We start from the raw sequence: 20,810 nt of genomic DNA on the forward strand, positions 1-20,810 counted from the left end.
GGCACTGGAAATGGAGCAGTGGCAGACCGGTGGCGCTGGAAATGAAGCAGTGGCAGACTGGTGGCACTGGAAATGGAGCAGTGGCAGACCGGTGGCACTGGAAATGGAGCAGCGGCAGGCTGATGGCACTGGAAATGGAGCAGCAGCAGACTGGTGACACTGGAAAGGAGCAACTGCAGGCTGGTGACTCTGGAAACAGAGCGGTGGCAGACCGGTGGCACTGGAAATGAAGCAGCGGCAGACCGGTGGCACTGGATGGTGGCACTGGAAAGGAGCAACGGCAGACTGGTGGCACTGGATGGTGGCACTGGAAATGGAGCAGCGGCAGACCGGTGGCACTGGATGGTGGCACTGGAAAGGAGCAGTGGCAGGCTGGTGGCACTGGATGGTGGCACTGGAAAGGAGCAGCAGCAGACCGGTGGCACTGGAAAGGAGCAGTGGCAGGCTGGTGGCACTGGAAACACGGGGTACGGTGCACAGGCTGTATGGGGCAGGGTGGGGAACGCCCAGTGCCCCTTTGTGCAGAGGCACCCGGGGTGTGAGCAAGAAGAACTGGCTGGGAGAGGGTGGTAGTGCCGCTGGGAAATGACTTTTTTTGCTGCGGCCTCCAGGACCACGCCTGTGTTCACCACCCAGCAGCGCCAGCCCAGCTCTTCACACCTCGTTGTCTTCCAGGCCAGCAGGACCGGGCTGGCCGGGTGTTCACCAGCCGTGAATCGCCTGAGCATGAAACTCCAACTTGCTGTTGAACCCCGTGTGTAACGATAAACAGGGAATGAGAGACACACAGATCATCTGCTTGCAGAACAAATGCACCTGCAAGTCAGCCATGAAAGTGCCCTTTTACTGGAATTGTCGGAGCTGGCATTCGCCAGGTTTCCTGTTTGCTGAACTCAGGACGATGCTTTGAACCAGGCTCCTCCCTTCGCTCAAACAGGATTGTAGAGAATCTCCATCAGTTTTCAGGTGTCTGACTCTGGATTGCACGTGCATTATATCTGGATTTAGGTGCGATGGCTTGTATACCTTTTAAAAAGGTGCTTGTTCCGCCCCCCGAGTCCTGCTGTGCCCGCAGAGGGGCTGGGGCCGGCATGCGGAGCGGGGTCCGTGAGGGCTGTGCCGGCCCCCGGCCCCTCTGCGGGCACAGCAGGACTCGGGGGGCCGGAACAAGCACCGGGGCTGGGTGCCCCTCGGCGGGGACACCGGCCAGCGGGGCCGCTCCCGGGACACGGCGGGGCGGGCTGGGGCGGACGGCGCGGAGCCCCGCGGCTGCCGGGGAGCGGCCCCCGCCCCTGCGCGCCCCGGCGCTCCCCGCTCCGCTGCGGCGGGCCCGGCGGTGCCGCGGCGCGGGCAGCGCTCCCGTTCCGCGGGCCGGGCGGGGCTGGGTGCCGGTGCCCGCCCCCCGCCGCGGCCCAGCCCGGCCCTCCCCTTCCCTCCCGCCCCGCCCCGGGCGGCCCGGCCCGGCCGAGTGTCGGGTTCCAGCGCGGGAGGGCCGGGCCGCGGTCCCTGCCCGCAGCGCCAGCCCCGCCGGGCCGCGCACCATGGTCCAGCGCTTCAGCCTCCGCCGGCAGCTCTCCAAGGTGGGTCCGGGCCGGGCGGCGCGGGGGGCGGCTCCGTCTTTTGTTCTTGCCGAGGAGACACAAAGGGTTCTGCTCACTGCCGGCTTTCCGTGGGTCTCGGCACTCGCTGCTGGCAGGTACGGGTTTTGTTCCTCTAACCCCACAATTGTGCAGGTTTGTGGGGAGGTTGCGGTTTCCTGACCCGATTTGTCTCTGGACTGAAAGAAGGGGGTTGTGTGAAAAGGGGAACGTAACAGGCAGCTGTGCTGTTACACGGGTGTATGGGGTGGCTGGCTGTGATGGTTATTAAACGTGTGCTTTATCCCGGCTGGAATGTCTTTGGGAGTCAGGAATATGAGTTGTCCCAGCGACACACCTGCAAAAGCCAGAGGAGAGCTTGTCCTCCCGTCTTTGAAGTGCTCAGCAGCGCTTGCTGCTAATACAGCACTTCAGAACAAAGGAGTGCTGTGAACAGGTTTTACCGTTTAATAATTACAAGTGTTCTCATTTATTTCAGGAAGTTGCTTTAGAGGAGAGAATGGTTAATTGATGTAGCCTTGCAGTTCTGTCACTGAACCAATCCAATGCATGTGGTTTGACAAGCATTTGGAAGAAAGGAGCCCGTGAACAGAGCAGGGAGCGCGGTGCTGTGCAGGTGAGGACGGCGGCGCAGGGCCCTTGGCGCCTCGCCGTTCCCGCCGGGCGCCGGCTGCGGCGCGGGAACTGTGGTGTTAACCGGACACTTAAATGGCAACCTGAATTTTCCCTTTCAAACTCCTCTGCCCTGCTCTGTTGGTGTGTTTGTAAAGGGTTTAAAATGCATTCATCAAAATCTAAAAATGCTGTTACCAGCATTTAAAATAGGTCAGAATTCACATCCTGAAAAGCTACGGCTTTGCAGTAAGTTGGTATCTTTCTTATTTATTTGTGATGGTTTGGGTATCTCCTCATCTTAAAGAAACAGATGTGGCCATTTTTAGGGAGCGTGAAAAAGTGAAGCTCGGGTCTTTTAGCAGTTGCCTTGTTCTGTGTCGGGAGCAGAAGTGGCCACAGGCTCTCCAGAATTTCCTCTTCCCCTCAACAGAGACTCGATCTAGTTAGTAATGAACTCCATATCAGAGCTGCGTTCGTATGGGGCGGCCAAGTGGCTTGAAATGGACTCCTTTGGATAGCTCCACTGGAATTCCTGTTTATCAAGGCTGGCCGGGCAATTGGGAAAAACGTTTACACTGATATTGTACTATGGGAGAGCTGTTTCCAATTTGTTTTTCTGGCTGTTTCTCTATTTTTGTGTTGTCTGACACAATTGTGTCTTGTGCTCTGTTTGTGTCAAGCCTGCTTTCAACAATTGTCTAACCCTGACAGCTTTTTAACTTTCCTATTTTAATTGTAAAAGGTGCCCATCTTGTACAGTACGATGAACTGCAGGAAGAGATGAGAGCTTGGGCTGTATTCACCAAAGCAACGAGCGCAGTTGTGAAGGAGCAGTGAGAGCAGGTTGTGTGTACGTGGGTTTGGGTGCGGGATGGGCACTTCAGCCCCCGGCTCCTCAGAACGGGCTGGGGTCCCTGTGACTGTGCAAACGTGTTACAGAGCAGCCTGTGCTCTGCTCAAGGGAAACCGGAGAGCAGACGTACTATTTATCAGCCAAAATGTGGTTACTGCCAGGCTATGTAAAATTAAGCAGCACTTTATTAATATTTCTGGTGCAAAAATCATGATTTGTGGTTGCTGACTTATGCAAACGTCTGTAGGACCTGGAGCACCAGCTCCCGGAGGTCCTCAGTTCTTGGGTGGAACAGGACATCGTAAATGGCAGCCGCAAGGTCACAATTCCAATTTCTGACCATATTTCATGGTGGAGGCTCCAGGTGGAATGTGACTGTGCAGATTTGAGAGCTACGAGCTGAAAAGTGCTGCCAGCAGCGCGTGTCAAACCAAGAGAGGGCAGCGTGGGCAGGACGGGGAGGACGGGCAGGAGGGACGAGACAGGACAGGGGCAGGAGGGACAAGGTGGGACAGGGGCAGGAGGGACGGGGCGGGACGGGGGCAGGAGGGATGGGGCGGGACGGGGGCAGGAGGGACGAGGTGGGACGGGGGCAGGAGGGACGGGGCGGGACGGGGGCAGGAGGGACGGGGCGGGACAGGGGCAGGAGGGACGAGGCAGGAGGGACGGGGCGGGACGGGGGCAGGAGGGACGGGGCGGGACGGGGCGGGACGGGGGCAGGAGGGACGAGGTGGGACAGGGGCAGGAGGGACGAGGCAGGAGGGACGGGGCGGGACGGGGGCAGGAGGGACGGGGCGGGACGGGGGCAGGAGGGACGGGGCGGGAGGGACGGGGCGGGACGGGGGCAGGAGGGACGGGGCGGGACAGGGGCAGGAGGGACGAGGCAGGAGGGACGGGGCAGGAGGGACGAGGCAGGAGGGACGGGGCGGGACGGGGGCAGGAGGGACGAGGCGGGACGGGGGCAGGAGGGACGGGGCGGGACGGGGGCAGGAGGGACGGGGCGGGACGGGGGCAGGAGGGACGGGGCGGGACGGGGGCAGGAGGGACGGGGCGGGTCCGCCCCACGCGCAGGTTCCGCACTGCAGGTCAGCTCGGGTCAGACCCGCTGGGTTCTCCCGGTCCCTGTCTGCTTCCTCCTGTGAACGGGGTTAATGCCTTTGCTTGTTTACATAATGGCTGTCAGACTTCGACATACTGATCTGGGGAGAGCTGTATAAGCGTATATTAATGTATGGGATGTTTGCATTTAGTAATCCGTTTGTATCAGGAATTTCCGCGGGTTTTACGCAGGCCTGTGTTCAAGTGTTACTTCTTCTTTCACGTGTGCCAAGTCAGTATTTGGTATTTGTGGGTCACGGCTTGGATTCTGTGTTGGTTTGCCCGTGTGTGACTGTTAGAAGTCTGTCACAGGTTGCTGTGCCCTCACCGCCAACACTTTCAACACTTGATGGCCTTTTTATTTTTTAATGCTGCTGATCCCCTATTTTTGTGCTACAGGCTGATCAATGGGCGGCTCCATCGACGGACAGAAATTGTTTGGTGAAGATGAATGTAGTATTATATAAAGTAACTTTTCTAGCAATCTAAACTTACTGTGAGCAGATATGGATGAATATGTAATATTAAAGCAATTAACACCTCAAGACCATGTCCCTTAAACTGCCACGTACAGGTGTTCCTGTGCTGGGGCTCCAGGACTGTTGGTCTCACAACAGAAGAAGCGGACAGTGGTGAGGGTTTCCAGAGCGCGGTACTCGAGCTGTTCGTGGCTGTGTTTTCCGTGTGTCTGCTGTCTTGAGCAGGGCAAGTCCTTGAAGAAGCTTGTAGTGCAAATATTGTCCCTCTGCTCTTTCTCATGTCAGTAAAACAATTCCGCAGGAGGTTCAGGTGGAGTGACTGGATGCGGCTGAGCTCCAGGGCAGGTGCTATGTGCTGTTTCCTGTCCATCACTGTTCCGATGGAAAAACCACATTTATTGATAAGATCCACTGCTGGAGGTTGTGCTGGTTTGACTGAAAACAAGTTAATTTTCTTCATGCTCGGCTACAGTTGATGATGGGGAGAGTCAGCAGTGAGAGGAGGGTTTGGAAGTGGGCTCATTTCAGCCCTGTTTCGTGTCTCAGAGCAGCAGGCGGTTTTCCCGCGGCTCTTCAAATTCTGCATCGCCCATAGAACTGAGGTAACATCGTCGTAGCCATGACCGCGTGGAGCTGCTGCACGGGTCTGTCCAGCGGGGCCCGCAGGGACAGCCGGGCACAGAGGTTATCGTAGTGCCAGGGCCCCTCTGGATCCCGTCTCCACGGCCGGTGCTGCACCGTGGGACGGGCTGCAGGCCGCTCACCGTCCCCGAGGCCGTCCTGGCACAGCTCGCCGGCATCGGGCATGGGTTGGCCCGTCCCCCGGCGCTCGGGCCGCGATTGGAGCTTCCCGTGGCTCTGGGGGCAGCGGCGGTGCCGGTGCGGGCCCGTCCGGGTGCTCTGCCGCGGGCAGGCCGGCCGGAGCGTCCACGGCGTGACCGATCACAGTGTGGAGCTTTGGGTCTGCCCCCGCACAGGCGCTGTGTAAGGTTTGCTGGGCAGAGCGCTTGTTTGAACAAGGCTGAGCGGTGGTGGGGTGTAAATGAGTGTCCAGCCGCTGCTGGCCGTGTTCGTGTTGAGTGATGGAGTACTGGCAATGATTAAAAACATTACGGATTTTCTAGGCAAGACGGGTCCCTCAGGAAGGGTATGAGCTTCCGCTGCATCCTCTTACTTGGAGGAACACGTGGGAAAACGTTGGAGAGATATCACCTTCATCTTGCAAAAGGAAAATGAGCTTCTGGCACTTTTGAGAAGTAGGAGTAACAGGTTTCATGGGGAGTTTGCACTGTCTCAGTGTACCAGCTTCGTAAGTGCCGTGGCAGTGTGGAAGTGAAATAGACTTGCAGCAGTTTCCCAGGTTGGTGATGAGCAGGGTGCGTGAGCCTACACCTGCAGAGGTGTCAGAGGTGGGACCAGGGACTTCTCCTTCTGAAAAACGTGACTAATAACCCAGAGCGCTCCCCAGCCGCGCCGGCTGGGGCCTGGGGATGGCATGTGGCGGCTCATTGCCCGGAGGCTGCTGATGTTAGAGATGTAAATACAGGCGGCAGGTGGAATGCAGCTTACATAAGTGCAACTTCCCTTTTAATAACGGAATTCCACAGCTCATGGCAGTTTGCTCTGCAGAATATCGTTAGACTGTATAATAGGTGCTTACATGGGGCTGGAGAGCAATAACGATTGGAATTTCCTACCGGCGTTACAAGCGTTGTCGTCTTCACTCTGAATCACTTACCTCTGGGGCTCCTCTGGAGATTTGGGCTTGTCTGGTATTCCCCCCTCCCTGGTTCCCGGGATGAGCCACGCGGACTCTTCCTCAGCCAGGGCTTCTTCAGAGGCAGAGAGTTTGATCTCCTTTTGCAAATCCTTCTGTTGTATATGTATATGTATATGTATATGTATATGTATATGTATATGTATATGTATATGTATATGTATATGTATATGTGTATGTATACTAGGTCCTCTTCAGAAAGGACAGAAAAGCATTTACACGGGAGGAAGGTGTCAGAAGTTTAGGGGAAAGGAAATACCAGGAGCAAGAGAACTTGAGTTTGTTTCAGTGTTCCCGTGACATCCAGTTTGGGATTCCCTGTCTTGACAAAGGGTACAACAGCGGCTGCCGCAGTAGCTCTTGTCAGAGATGGACCGTGAACACCGGCGAGCAGAGGAGCGGTGCTGGGGGCTCCCGCGGGAGGGCCGTGGCTGCGGAGGCCGGTCGGGTCTGCGGGGCGGTCCGGGCTGTCCATCGTCCCGTTCTGCCAATCCCAGCTGCACCGGAGCACCCGCCATGAACAGTCAGAGTTCTACAATAGCCTTTCGCACCATGAATGTCATATTTGGGATTATATTTGAGATAAGCGGCAGGTAATAGGTCTCCTCCATGAGTTCCCTCTCCATTAAACTGAGTTCTGCCTGTGGGGCTGTTCTTCAGCCTCCCTCAAGGTAAGCGCGGTCTTTGTTTCCAGAGAAGGATGCTCAGCACCATGTGGTTTTGAACGTAGGTTGGTTCTCCCCCGCCCCTTGCCCTTTTTGCTAGGGCATTCAAAGGACACATACTTGACAAGAATGGAATCCAAGATCAGCACAGTGCAAACCGTAACTACGCACTGAGACTTTGAGGAAGTGAATTCTGGTGATAACGGGTTGCCGGGAAGATGCCGAGCCGTGTGTCCCCATGGGCTGCAGTGGTCACCCAGCAGCGCAGGATCCGGTGCTCTGTGCGCACCGCTGGGCACGGCGGCTCCTCCAGGGCCTGCGGCGGAACAGGCGGCCGGTGCCTCGTGTCGGACGCTCTGGTTGGCGTGTGAAAGGCGACGGTTTTCTGAATTTCTCTAAATGGAGATGAAATTCTAAGAAGATTTTAAAAGAAAAGCTCAATTATTTGAAATAGAAGCAGTTTGTGCAGTATGTGGGGTCTGAGTTACTGGGAAATTGCATTTTACTCGTAGCTCTTTTTAAAAGCGTAGGTGTACTTTCTGAAGCAACCTCAGTGTCTCACCGGTGCGCGCCCCCGCGTCTCACCGGTGCGCGCCCCCGCGTCTCACCGGTGCGCGCCCCCGCGTCTCACCGGTGCGCGCCCCCGCGTCTCACCGGTGCGCGCCCCCGCGTCTCACCGGTGCGCGCCCCCGCGTCTCACCGGTGCGCGCCCCCGCGTCTCACCGGTGCGCGCCCCCGCGTCTCACCCGTGCGCCCCCGCGTCTCACCCGTGCGCGCCCCCGCGTCTCACCCATGTGTCCCTGCGTCTCACCGTGGCTCGGGTTACTGCGCGTTGCCAGCCCGGAGCTCCCTCAGCTTCCTTCTGCTGAAGCGACGGCGAGATCGAATGACTGCCCTGTTCCAGGAGTTTACCTGAGAGGTTAAATCACTTGTGTGTCCAGAACGGTGCTGATGCCTCGGCAGCTTTGGTAGTGGCTCAGCTGGTTGCTGCACGGTACTATAAACCTTCTTTCTATTAATTTAATTGCTGAAAAATTAGTGAACAGTATTCATATCACGTTTTACAGAAAGGGCAGTAAATTGTATTAGATCTTTTGTTAGGCCATGGAGAAGCAACAATTATTCAAGCGGCTCGGTGGATATTTTGGCTGAAACTCCATCTGCCAAAGCAGAATTAGTTCTATTTTTAACAAGATGAGGCACTCTTGTGCAGTTGTTCAGCGGAGCTGCTCGGAGAGGGTGTTTCCATGCGCTACTCCTGCCTGTCCCCTGGGCTGGTCCCTGTGCGATCTGTGTGTGCTCTTTGTTGTCTCACAACAAAGCTGAGCTGTCTTCAGCTCATCAATGACAGTTTTCATTAGAAATGTGTGGAAAACCTCCCCTCGGGAAGCAGAAAACAACTGGGTACTTTCAGAAAAGTTCTATTGTGCGCTGAGAGGGCAGGTTTGTGAATGGGGAGGGTGGTGGAGCAGTTGGGATTGGTACGGAGAGGGCCGGGCAGCCCTGGCTGCGCGGCCGCAGGGGAACAGACGGCGCTTTTGCTGGAATTTGCCGTGGAACCTCAGCCGTCCTCTTGTGAAAACTGCGGAGCGTTCGTCCAGAGGAGCTGGGCTGATGCAAAACACTCTGCTGTAGCTGCTCGGTTGGCTGGGGTGGTGGTGCCGGGGTCGCTGAGGGACGCCGTGAGCAGACGGTGTCACCTCCGGGACAGGCGGAGCACACAGCTTGGGGGACGCTGCCTTTGCCACTGGGTTCCTAACCTGCTCATTGAAAGTAACGCGAGTTTAAGAATTTATCTGAGCCAACTGCCACAGTGTGGGGTTTCAGAAGTGGTGTCCCCATGGGGCGGCGGTGTCCCCGTGGGGCGGCGGTGTCCCCGTGGGGCGATGGTGTCCCCATTGGGCGATGGTGTCCCCATTGGGCGGTGGTGTCCCCGTGGGGCGGTGGTGTCCCCATTGGGCGGTGCTGGCCTGGCATGGCCATGCAGCTGCAAACATGGTTTGCCAGCAGTTTGAGAGGTGACCTGAGCTGTGTGCTCGTTGTGACCCAGGTGGGACCTTATTGTCCATCTGAGCAGTCACCCTACTGAATCCCAGACAGAGCCTGTACAGCAAATTGAGAGTAAGAATGAATTAATGTGTATTAGGATCAATGCGTTGTTACAGTAAACCTGAGAAAGGTACCACCTGAGCTGGGACAAGGTTCCCTTTACGAACCGATGACAGTTGCGCTCGTTGGCAGGGACTGCTGTGGGTGCGCTCGCTGGCTAAACCTGACGTGCATTTATTTCCCAAAACTGTAAACCCAAGTGAGGTAAGTCAGAAAAGCTTGCATTTTGATGCAAGGGGAGCAGGAGGAGGAGCACGAGAGTCGTTGTTTTTAGGCCCATCATGTGTCGTGAGCAGATTTCGTAAGCGTTGCTCAGTTCCTGCAGGTGTTCGTCTCCGGTGCCGCGCGCTGGGGGTGGCGCTGCGGACGGGCCCTGGGGCCGCCGGGCCAGAGCAGCTCTGCAAACCCAGAGAACGCACCGCTCTGTGACCTGGAAAACCGGGGAGAGGCACGGGGAGGTGTCTCTTAGACTGAGTATAAATGAGTATGGTACAGACGACCAGGCTGATTAGCAATTAACAGAACATAATCCATGTGAAAACATGCCTTGTGGATCAATTAACATCCCTTCAAAATAACTTTCTTTCTAAGGATAGATCTGTTATGAATAGATGGCAAACAGTTGTCTGACTGCAGAGCAGCAAGCTATGAAGGAGCTTCTCTTGCTTCTCCTTCTCCAGAAGAGTAAATTACCCACCAGCCAGCAGCTTCCCAAAACATACAGGGTGTGCTTGCTCAAGGCCTAAAATCAGAGCCTAGTCCTGGCGTGTTTCCCCAGAGGGCTCGTTCCCGCCGTCAGAATCGCTCGGGCCGCGTTCTGCCCGTGGTGCTTGGTGAGCAGAGCGGCTCCCGGCCCGCTGCCCGGCACACCCGCTGCCCGGAGCGACGCACCGGGTGAACGGCGCCTTTTAGCCGTGCTCCCCGTCCGGCAGCTCCTTCTGCCCTCCTCTGGGCATCCGGACAGTGACACGGCTCCTAAAACTCCCGAGGCACGGGCCGGGTGACGGGCTTGCATTTGTCTCCCCTGGGACTGCAATGTGGGCAGGTTTGGAATGGACCTGCAGGGCCCTCCTGAGCCCGTGCGGGAGTCTGAGCCACCTCCGGTCCCAGAGGAGCAGGTCCCTGCCCGGAGCTCTGCGGGTCGCTCACCCCACCGTGCTCCTGCTGGAAGAAAATGAGCGGTGCTCTTCTGTTCCAGGCTGCATTGGGGTTTTCTTTGTTTCTTTGTTTGCTTTAAATAAACTTCCGAGGCCATTGACAGCAGATGGATTTTGCTTTTTGGTTTTATTCTCCTCCAGAAAACAAGGCTTTCAATTCAGATGTGTTCCTGACAGGGTCAGAGACGCCGTATTTTTAGCAGGCTGGGTGAGTGTTCTGCAGCGCGTTCTTGCCGTGCTCGTTCAGAGCTGCAGTTGCTTTCTCAGACATGCATTTGGGGCTCCTGCCAAGGCACCCGGGGTGCTGCTGCCTCACGTTACAGGGTCCTGCTGTGCGCGCCGTGCTGCGGTGCCGTGGTGCAGCGTGCCGGGCCGGCACAGCGCTGCCGGCTGGCCCTGCCCGCGCCGCCACGGACGGCTCGCTGCTGGGCTCCCAGCGCGTACGTCTCAGGCTCCCCCTGCTCTCGGCCGGCGGCCGCGTTGCGCTGCGGGTGCGCTGCGGGTGCGCTGCGGGTGCGCTGCGGGTGCGCTGCGGGTGCGCTGCGGGTGCGCTGTGGGTGCGCTGTGGGTGCGCTGCGAGTGCGCTGTGGGTGCGCTGTGGGTGCGCTGCGAGTGCGCTGCAGGTGCGCTGTGGGTGCGCTGCGAGTGCGCTGTGGGTGCGCTGTGGGTGCGCTGCGAGTGCGCTGTGGGTGCGCTGCTTTGCTGGCAGGGACCGGGATCACCCACGAGTGCCCAGGCTCAGCGGTTTTGCTCGCTGCTGCTGCTGAAGTTTGCTGGTTAGAAATCAGTCTGCAAGCTGCTGCCTATTGCGACACCGGAGGGGTGAGATGAAGCATCTCCTGTCTGTCCTCTCCAGACTGGCTTAGATTTGTTTCCATGCTGTTGCGCTATGGTAGGCAATATCCGTGGCCCAGCTTGGGCTCGGTATTAAAACCAGGAAAATGCTTGCACTGCTGAGCTGTTGTTTGTCCTTTAAGTGTTTGAACTGATCTTGCTGTGAGGGGAGAAGTTTTGTGCTGGTGGATTCCCTGTGAACTCAAAGAGCCTGATTTGAGTGATTCAGTGGTCAGAAGAGATTTCGAACACCAGAGGTCTGTGTCCTCTGGGCGACGGCTCGAGCCCCGGCGGTCGTGGGGGTTTCTCCGCGGGAGCCGCGGGTCGGGCTGCCTGCGGCACCGCTCCGCAAAGCGTGCTGGAGTTGTCCCAGACAGCACGGGAGGGAGAGAATTTGTCAGCAGGTGCTGTGTACGGGTTTAGAAAACAGCAAGGAACGCGAACAGCAGAGGAAACACGGCTGAGATCAGCTTTTAATGTTGTTTGAAATCTCTTTAGCATTTAATGATTGTATTTTGTCAGGACAGTAAGGCAGTTCGATGAAACGCCCTGTTACTCAAGACAGAAATGCACGTTTTTGAAAATCTGCCTGCACGTCCTAGTTTCGCTGTAACTATTTTGGTTGACTTTAAAATCAGGTACTTCACTAAGAAAACAGTGGTGAACCACACAGCAGTCCCTGCCCTGGATCCGGGTGAACCTCGTCGGTGCGGGGCTGCTGGTGGCCCTGGCGCTGTGGGACTCCTGCCCTGTGCCGGCCGGGATCTGCTCCAGGTTCTGCTCCGGGTTCTGCTCCCGAGATCTGCTCCAGGTTCTGCTCCCGAGATCTGCTCCGGGTTCTGCTCCCGGGTTTTGCTCCGGGTTCTGCCCCCGAGATCTGCTGCCGAGACCTTCCCTGCGGGCACAGACCCAGAGGGTGACGTCCTGTGCCGGGTGACGTCCTGTGCCGGGTGACGTCCTGTGCCGGCTGCATACGTGTGTTCCCAGAGGACAGAGCTGCATTGTTGGGACAGAGAAAAGTGCAAATAGCAAAAGCAGTCAGAGTGTTTTCGTTGTACGTGTGGGGCCGTTCCCTGCTGCGGAGCGTGCTGAGCAGCGGCAGCGGGACGGCTGCTGACAGAGGCTCAAGGTGAGCTGAGCAGAGAGAGATCTTGGATCGTACGGGCTTTGCTGGTTTGCAGCTCACAGGAAGGGGGGTTAGATTTTGTACGAGACGTTATCAGAGCTGGGTGGGGGCGCCTGGAGAACCAGTACAAACGGTAAGTGACGACTGATCTACTTAAAAGGAGAAAGTATTTTTAGTCAATCCGTGGTGCATATTCCATTTCAATGGGTAATACTTTGGGATTTAAAAATTCAGCTTTCTTGTGTCGTCAGTTTAGCTGCCTGTATCTGGGTCTTCAGAACCTCTCCACAAAGCCAGGGAAGATCAGATTTTCGGCTGTTCATATTCTGCAGCTGAAGGAAATGTGGGTTAAAGGGAAAGGACATGTTGAGTGTGTTCTTTTATAAGCTGTCTGTGGAAAAAATAGCACAGTGCTACATGTTTAAAAATGTTTTTGTACGTCATCTGCAAGGCAGATTTACATATTTGCTGTTGGAAACAATTTTGAGTTGTGGGAGCTTCTCTTTTTGTAACACAGAATAAGGGCTGTTTGGGGTTTTCTGGGTTGTTTGTTTTCTCTGGGTTTTCTGTTATTTTTCCTGCTGCTCTGACATTCTGCTCTCAGCGAGAAGCACCAACCCAGAGGAGCATTCAGAAGCAAACAGGCAAACAGAAAGCAAAGGAAAGCTTGCTGCTTTCCAGGAGGAGCGCACGAGCACATCTGCGAGGGGCTGTGGACGCGAAGCTCCCTCAGAGGTCAAGAAGCTGCTTCTGAGATCTTTCACTTTGGAGCTGAGCGCAGAGCTGTCCGGCTCCGTGTGTCCGAGCGATGTCACTGAATGTGAGAGCGAGCTCGGGTGTACTCTGGAGTTAACGGAGGAGCCCGCGTCAGCTCAGCCGAGGTGGCGCGTCCTGCCCGGCGCTCGCTGCGCTCGGAGCCCATCGCGGGCGGGGGGCGCCCTGTCGAATCCCGACCCACGTCCTGCCTCGCGGTTCGGGGCGCGGACCCTCCTGCTGGAGCTGCCGAGGGGAGCGCTGAGGGCTGAACCACGGGACAGTTGCCGAAAGATGAGAAGATGCTTCTTGTCACGTCGTTTTTTTAGTTGTTCTTTTTTTGTTGTTTGTTTTCTAATAAATTAATGAGAAGAAAGTGTGAGAGGGTCAAGTTTGGTAGTTCAAAAATCTTTACCAGTGTGATAACCAGAAATAGTCGATTTGATATAGAGATGTGCAGTAAGCTGAAAGCCGACACAGGAAATTTGTTTAAAGACAGCGCAGACCTTCTCAGGCACAGCTGCTTGCCTTCCCGAGTTTATTGGCGTTAACAGTAGCGTTAAGACTAAAAGGAGTGGTTTATCTGGGGGAGGGCGGGCTCCGTGTCACTTAGAGCTGCTCTGCTCGCGGGGCCGGTGCGTGCCGGGGGTCTGGAGAGCGCAACACCCAGCCCACCTGGAAATGCCCCACTGCATCACTCCGCAGGTTTTAGGTTGTGCTTTATTGGTAAACTTAGTCCTGGGCACTTTGCCTGGATCGTGGCTTCTGCTAAACCAGAGTGGTGTTGCACAGTATGCTGAAAGTTTTTGTTTTGTCATGTTGGGAGGATGGAAGATTCGTTTTTCACATGGAGGTTTCTAACAGGTTAACCAATTATTGCTTATTTAAACAAAAAAAAAAAAAGACTGAACCACTGAAGACCATCACCTTCCTCTCGCTCCTTCTGTCTCGTGTTCAGCGCTGCAGAAACGTTCCGAATATCGTAGGAAAAGTGCTTGGGGAAAGGAAGGGCCGCTTTTCTTACCGTGGTTAAAACTGAGGCAAGAAACTGAACAGTAACGAGGAAAGCAAGTCCTGTACAGAGCGAAACCTTCCAGAGGCAAATGCAATGGAACTGACTTTATCCTGGTGGTATGCAGAGGAGGGGAGCTCCGGGTCTGTGCCGTGACTCTGAACTCTAGGAGCTTAAATTAGAAGGTAAATGTTAAATAATGCAGTATCAAAGTGCTTCTGATCCGAATGGTACCCTATGCCATTAGGTTATAGCAGCTTTTATCATTTTTAGCTTGTATATGCCAGCAAGAATGTTGGGGTGGCTTCAGCCCGTCCCTGGGCAGTGAGCACAGGGACAGTGTCGGGTCCCCAGCTGGGGCTGCTGGGGAGCAGGAGCAGGAGCAGGGCCCGTGGAGCAGGAGCAGAGGCCGTGGCACAGAAGCAGGGCCCATGGAGCAGGAGCAGGGCCCGTGGGGCAGGAGCAGAGGCCGTGGCGCAGAAGCAGGGCCCGTGGGGCAGGAGCAGAGGCCGTGGCGCAGGAGCAGAGGCCGTGGGGCAGGAGCAGGGCCCGTGGAGCAGGAGCAGAGGCCGTGGGGCAGGAGCAGGGCCCGTGGGGCAGGAGCAGAGGCCGTGGCGCAGGAGCAGGGCCCGTGGAGCAGGAGCAGAGCCCGTGGAGCAGGAGCAGAGGCCGTGGGGCAGGAGCAGGGCCCGTGGAGCAGGAGCAGAGGCCGTGGGGCAGGAGCAGGGCCCGTGGAGCAGGAGCAGAGGCCGTGGCGCAGAAGCAGGGCCCGTGGGGCAGGAGCAGAGGCCGTGGCGCAGGAGCAGAGGCCGTGGGGCAGGAGCAGGGCCCGTGGAGCAGGAGCAGAGGCCGTGGGGCAGGAGCAGGGCCCGTGGGGCAGGAGCAGAGGCCGTGGCGCAGGAGCAGGGCCCGTGGAGCAGGAGCAGAGCCCGTGGAGCAGGAGCAGAGCCCGTGGAGCAGGAGCAGAGGCCGTGGGGCAGGAGCAGAGGCTTTCCCATCTGTTTGCTTATGCCAGCCATTGTAAATTAATTTACTGTCTAAATACCATTGCATCCTGTTAATATACATCGGTAAGTTTAGAGGATATAAATCTCGTTACTAAATGTTGCCCTTCTTAAGAGTTCTGTAGAAATTTAGCGGAATTATGAATTCAAAGTTAACTATAACCAATTTCTGTATCTGGTCAAAACTTAGACGTGAACATCGAGATCTTTGAGAGCTCTTAAATATTTAATATCACTTATTGGAGAAACAGATGCAAAGATTCAGCTAGGTTTTTTAATACAATTATTGTAAAACTTCATGAGTTCCTTCCGACACCTGCCGAGGTCCGATTTCATGGTTTTCCATCTTCACCGGGACAGGGAGCACGTCAGTAAGTGTACAGCAGGTGTTCTGCACTGCTCATGTAAAAATACAGCCATTTGGGATTTGTCTAGGGGGATTTCCTAGTTCAGTTAGGAGAAAGCTGAGCCTGTTACGTTTCAGCAGATCAGGAGAATTATGAATTCCTCGGACTTTGGAAGGAATGTGGGTGGTTGCAGACGCCAGTCCCGCTGGACTCCGCAGCGCTGGCCGCGCCGGGCAGGGTCGCGTTGGCTCCGTGTGCTCAGCCGAGCCGCCAGGAACCACACCAGACAACCAAGGTTGTTAATTAGAGAACTATGATGGCATTTGCATAATTTGACTATTTTACAATTGCAGGTGGATAAAACTAATGTATACGCTGGACAGGTCACATGCATTGTGATAAATACTCATATTATGTCTAGCTTGGATATGAAAAAGTATTTACAATGTGCAACCACGGATGTAGTCAGGCACAAAAAGTGCATGATGGAGAAATTGTTTTAACTTAAAAAGCTTTCACTACTGTGAGCATCAAGAGTTAAGAAAACGAAAACTTAACATGCATATCCCTGCGTGGATGGAACACTTGTATTTTATCCCTAAACTTCTTGGTTTTAAGGGGTCTTGGAAAGAGTTCTCGTCTTGTTGTAAGGGTCATATGAGCATCTAATCTCTAAGTTTTTAAGCTGCATCAAAGCTCATTTGCCTTCCCGCTCCGTCCCTCCTCTCTGCACTTTCACCAAGTGTTTCAGGGAGGGGTGCAGGGGGAACCAGCCGACCTGCAGCCCCGGGGCCCTGGGCCGGTGCGGGAGGCGCTGGGGCTGCCACGTCCCCTCCCTGCCTTCTCAGCGCTGCGCCCTGGACTGGGACACCTGGGAACACCTGTGTGCCCGGTCACTGCGGCTTGATCCCTGGGCCGGGCTCTGCGGGGCCAGGCTCTGCTGGGCCGGCTCTGGGGGCGGCAGCACCACGTCCTCGCAGCGCTGGGACCCGCGCAGCCCACGGCTGGGCCGCGACTGCCAGAGCTGGGATTCTGTTTGCACGGGAGAGTTGCTGTCAGTGTTTCCTGGTGGTGTTTCTGTCCGTTTGTGAGTATAGACGTCTGCTTTTGGGAGCGGCAGTGCCGGTCGCCGTGCTCTGCGAGTGTCACGCACCCTGCTGAGGAAGACATGCGTTCCTCTTCGGTGAGGAGCAGAGCTGGTTTCTGTTAATGGAGGTGATATTCAGCCTGGTAGGTTGGTTTTGGTCTTAATACTTTGTAAAGCTTGTGAAAGCTATATGACTATATTAAATATAAGAATTAACATGTTTTCATGGATTTGTTTGTTGCTTTAAATGGTGAAACGGTCTGTCTGAACAGCAGTAGAATTCCCATGAGTCACGCTAGGTTGTATCCATCAGAAACTGCTTCCCAAAATAAGGCTAATGATTGTGCAAGAAATGTCACTTCCCTTCCCTTTCACCTCTGTGAGATGGGATCTGCTGTCATCATAGGTAAAGGTCTTGCAAATCTGCAGGTTTCTCAGTATATATACTGTTTTTCAAGAGCAAAATCTGCCATGAGAAAGTAAACCAGTTCCTTGAAAAAGTGAATTGTGACCCTCTTTTTAAAAATGTCTTGTCGTTGTGTTAGATTGCGATGCAGAATCTGCTGTGTGCCCTGAGCTTGCACAGTTACAGAAGTAGTTTCAGTTTCTGTATTTAGCCTGGACAGGCTTTTTTTTAGTGGAGCTTTCTCACTGGGCTCTTGCAGCAGGGTGGACGCCTTTTGGCCTGGGTCTTGCTGCTGCCTGGCCGGGGGCAGAGCCGATGGGGTCGGGAGCTGTTGGCTGTGGTGCCGCAGTGGGCAGTGCTGCAGTGGGCAGTGGTGCATTGGGCAGTGCTGCATTGGACGGTGCCGCGGCGGGCAGTGCTGCAGTGGGCAGTTCTGCACTGGACGGTGCTGCATTGGGCGCTGCTGCATTGGACAGTGCTGCAGTGGGCAGTTCTGCACTGGACGGTGCTGCATTGGGCAGTTCTGCATTGGGCGGTGCTGCATTGGGCGGTGCTGCACTGGACGGTGCTGCATTGGGCGGTGCTGCAGTGGGCAGTTCTGCCCTGGATGGTGCTGCATTGAGCAGTTCTGCCCTGGATGGTGCTGCATTGAGCAGTTCTGCCCTGGATGGTGCTGCATTGAGCAGTGCTGTACTGGACGGTGCCGCACGTTGCTCCCAAACTCTTCTGAGTGCCTGAAGTGTCTGGCTGATGTCAGAGGTTTTGCAGGTGCGGGGTGGATCCGCAGGTGGTAGCTTTGCTGGGTTGAGTTCCGTGTGCCGTTTGCTAGAGCGGTGCTCTCACGATCAGAGCATCTCAGCATCTAATACTTCCATATGGTAATCAGATTTTAGAGACTCTTACCATTTAACACTGAGAATACCCATGGAGAACTGGTAATACGAATGCCAGCTGAATTAGATTTCCTGTAATTTCTGGGTTTTGCAGTCATTTTCGTGGCACTGCCTTGCAGTTTTGAATAGATGTCAGTATGGCAAGTTATGTTGTTTTCATTTTTATCCATCCTGTATGTGTTTCCGCCTCAGCCCCTGCGCTGCTTGGGGTCTCTGCTGACACGGCTGCTGAACGGGACCGGCTGCGGGGCGGCTGTGCCGCAGCAGCGGTACCGGCGGGTTTGGAGCCGCCGCGGGCACAGCCGCGCCGGGGCCTGTTGTGCGCGCTGGCACGAGGTGGAGCGGCAGCCGCGGCTGGCAGAGCCGGCGCTGGGCCAGGCGGGTTTGGTACTGCAGAGCTGCACCGTGAGCCCAACTCCTGCCTGTCACTGTCCCTCCGCGTCCTGCTCGCTGGCGTCACACAGCGCTCCCGTGAGCGCGTTCAGTATCCGCACACCAGCGTGCCTTGCCTTCTGCACGGATCAGACTGGATTTTCATGCTCTATGTAGCGTTGTCATTCTCAGTTCCTGCTGTGACTGCCCCTTACCATGCACTTGCTCTTTCAACATAATGCTTTTCCAGAAATGCCATCTGACATCCTCGTATAATTTAAGACAGTGGGGTTTTTAGCTGCTTTTCCTCTAACCCTGGTTCCTACAGAGCACATTTTCAGGTTTTAATTCCTCTTTTTTGTATTTTCTAATGAAAGCTGAATTTTGCTTAGTAATATTTTCTTCCAGGTTGCCTATGTTTTGAGTCAGTCAAGAGTTTCGGTGTCAGTGGAAGGGACAGGGAGTTCGAGGGTGGCAGTTCGGAGATGCTGAGGTTTCGTCTCGCACCAGTGGCAGCTGTGGTTAAATGGTGTTGCTGCCTCTGTCCTATCCAGATCCTTCCGAGACAGTTTCAGCTGTCCAGGCAATCACATTAATCTCTGAACATTTTATTTAGTGATTATTAAATAGTGTGTCAGTGATGCTATAAACAGAGCACGTAGTTTATAGGCAGTGTGTCTTTCACTCTGTTTTCGACTCTGAATCTCGGCACCGCGTCCATTCTTGTGTGTCTGAGGAACCCGGGTCACCGCGGTGTGGCCGGCTCGGGTTGAGGTGCGGCTGGTTTGCCGGGGGTGCGGCCCGTTCGCCGGCGGTGCGGCCGGCCCGGATCGCGATGTGGCCGGTTCCCTGGGGGTGCGGCCGGTGTGCCCGCGATGTGGCCGGTTCGCCGGGGGTGCGGCCGGCCCGGATCGCGGTGTGGCCGGTTCGCCGGGGGTGCGGCCAGTTCGCCGGGGGTGCAGCCGGTTCGCCGGGGGTGCGGCCGGTTCGCCGGCGGTGCGGTCGGCTCGGATCGCGGTGCGGCCGGTTCGCCGGCGGTGCGGCCGGTTCGCCGGGGTTGCGGCCGGTTCGCCGGCGGTGCGGTCGGCTCGGATCGCGGTGCGGCCGGTTCGCCGGGGTTGCGGCCGGTTCGCCGGCGGTGCGGTCGGCTCGGATCGCGGAGCGGCCGGTTTGCCCGCGGTGCGGCCGGCTCGGATCGCGGGCCGCAGTTGGGGCTGGAAGGTGCGGGTTTTACAGCAGCGTCATGCGCTGAGCAGGAAGGAGAAGCCGTGTGGCTTTAAATCCTGCGGGCCCGGAGCTGCGCGGGGCGGGCGGCGATGCCCGGGGCGGGCCGGGCCGGCGGCCGGATGGAGCCGGGCGGGCGGCGGGGCCCGGGGAGCGGCGGAGGGAACCGGGGGGCGGCCGGGCCCGGGGGCGGCGGCACGCGGAGGGCGGCCCTGGCGGAGCCCGGCCCGGCGGAGCCCGGCGCGGGGCGCTGCCCCGGGCCCCGTCATGTTCCTGTGCTGCTGCACCTGCGTGTGCTGCCCCCGGGACTGGGGCGAGCCCGGCAAGGTGAGGCTGCCCGCATCCGCGGCCGCTGCCCGGGGCGCTGGGCGGTTCCGGTTCCGCTCGTGTCCGGGAGGTCTTGGCCCCGTCTGTGGCATCGGCCCCGGGAACGCCGCGTTTGCCCCCGGCACTGCTGTTGCATTTCTGGGGTGGTTTTTTTATATAGCTTTTCTTCACTTCGCAAGCTGGGAAGTATGGAAGAGGCTCCTGTCTGAGTGAGTGCTGCAAACCATAAACAAGATGAACCGTGGTGCTGTTTTGGGGGGTTTCTGTTTGTGTTATTTTGGGGTTTGGCTTGTATGATACGATGAACAATGACAAGTAAATGCAGCCCCATGTCAGACAGAGATGTTTGGATTGGTAGCTCTTTAAATGCGACCTCGTTTTGTTGTTTTAGCTGTGCAAAATGTATGGCCAGGAAGTAGTAAACAAACTGCAGAATCATATTTTTCCTCCAGGTAAAAAAATAGTAAGTGTCCTGCTTCCATGGGTTGGTGACCTTCAGGCGTGAATAAGTACTTTTCTTTGGTTTCCTTTGGCTGTATAGCTGGGCCCTGCCCTTTCACAAGTCTGAGTTAATAATAAGCTGTATTTCCCCCACATTTTTTAAATATTGAAGAGAGACAGTAAGGGCTTTGACACTCTGGGCGCCAATGCAGATTAGAAGATATTTCTCTTGGAGCCGTTGCCGTCAGCTCCCCAGGGCGTTGTGGCTCAGTGTCTGGGGAAAAAATAAATATGGGATCCAGACTTATTTTTGCTGTTTGCCATAGCTGAAAGTTTGCCCAGGGTCTTTTATCATTTGCAGAAGGCATGGTTGAGAAGTAGCATGGCGTTACCATTGTTTTTGAAGCATAGATGTCTCATCACATTTATTTAAGAGACTCATCATTTTCCACGGGGAAGATCTGGATCCCACGTCCGCTTTCTCTCCCCGCGTTCCTCGGTGCCCGTGATAGAAGCGGCACAGCGGCTCGTGGGAGCAGCTCTGCGGTGCGGGTGCGGGAGGAGGGGAGGGGTGATTCAGAGCCCACGTTCCATGCTGACAGACGCGTACGTGTAACATGAGGTAAAGCCTCC

At 56.1% G+C, this 20,810-nt stretch overlaps 1 protein-coding gene and 1 long non-coding RNA gene across 10 annotated transcripts in view; both read left to right on the top strand.

Moving 5' to 3' along the window:
• Nucleotides 1-20,810, top strand: part of TMCC1 (transmembrane and coiled-coil domain family 1) — a 72,288-nt gene that overhangs the window by 28,601 nt on the left and 22,877 nt on the right. The window contains exon 1 of one of the 9 annotated variants that reach the window (XM_065845339.2): nt 1,454-1,580. The exons of the other annotated variants lie outside the window; for them this stretch is intronic. Within the exon in view, the coding sequence (XP_065701411.1) occupies nt 1,542-1,580 (39 nt within the window). The 5' untranslated portion in view covers nt 1,454-1,541. Of the gene's footprint in view, nt 1-1,453; nt 1,581-20,810 lie in introns of those variants that run through there. 9 annotated transcript variants of the gene reach the window in all.
• Nucleotides 1,610-3,547, top strand: LOC139828745 (uncharacterized). The gene is made up of 3 exons (XR_011740637.1): nt 1,610-1,696; nt 2,077-2,214; nt 2,956-3,547. It is a non-coding gene; the product is annotated as an uncharacterized lncRNA (long non-coding RNA).

Source organism: Patagioenas fasciata, chromosome 10 (genome assembly GCF_037038585.1).
Source record: "Patagioenas fasciata isolate bPatFas1 chromosome 10, bPatFas1.hap1, whole genome shotgun sequence".
NCBI classification, from domain to species: domain Eukaryota; kingdom Metazoa; phylum Chordata; class Aves; order Columbiformes; family Columbidae; genus Patagioenas; species Patagioenas fasciata.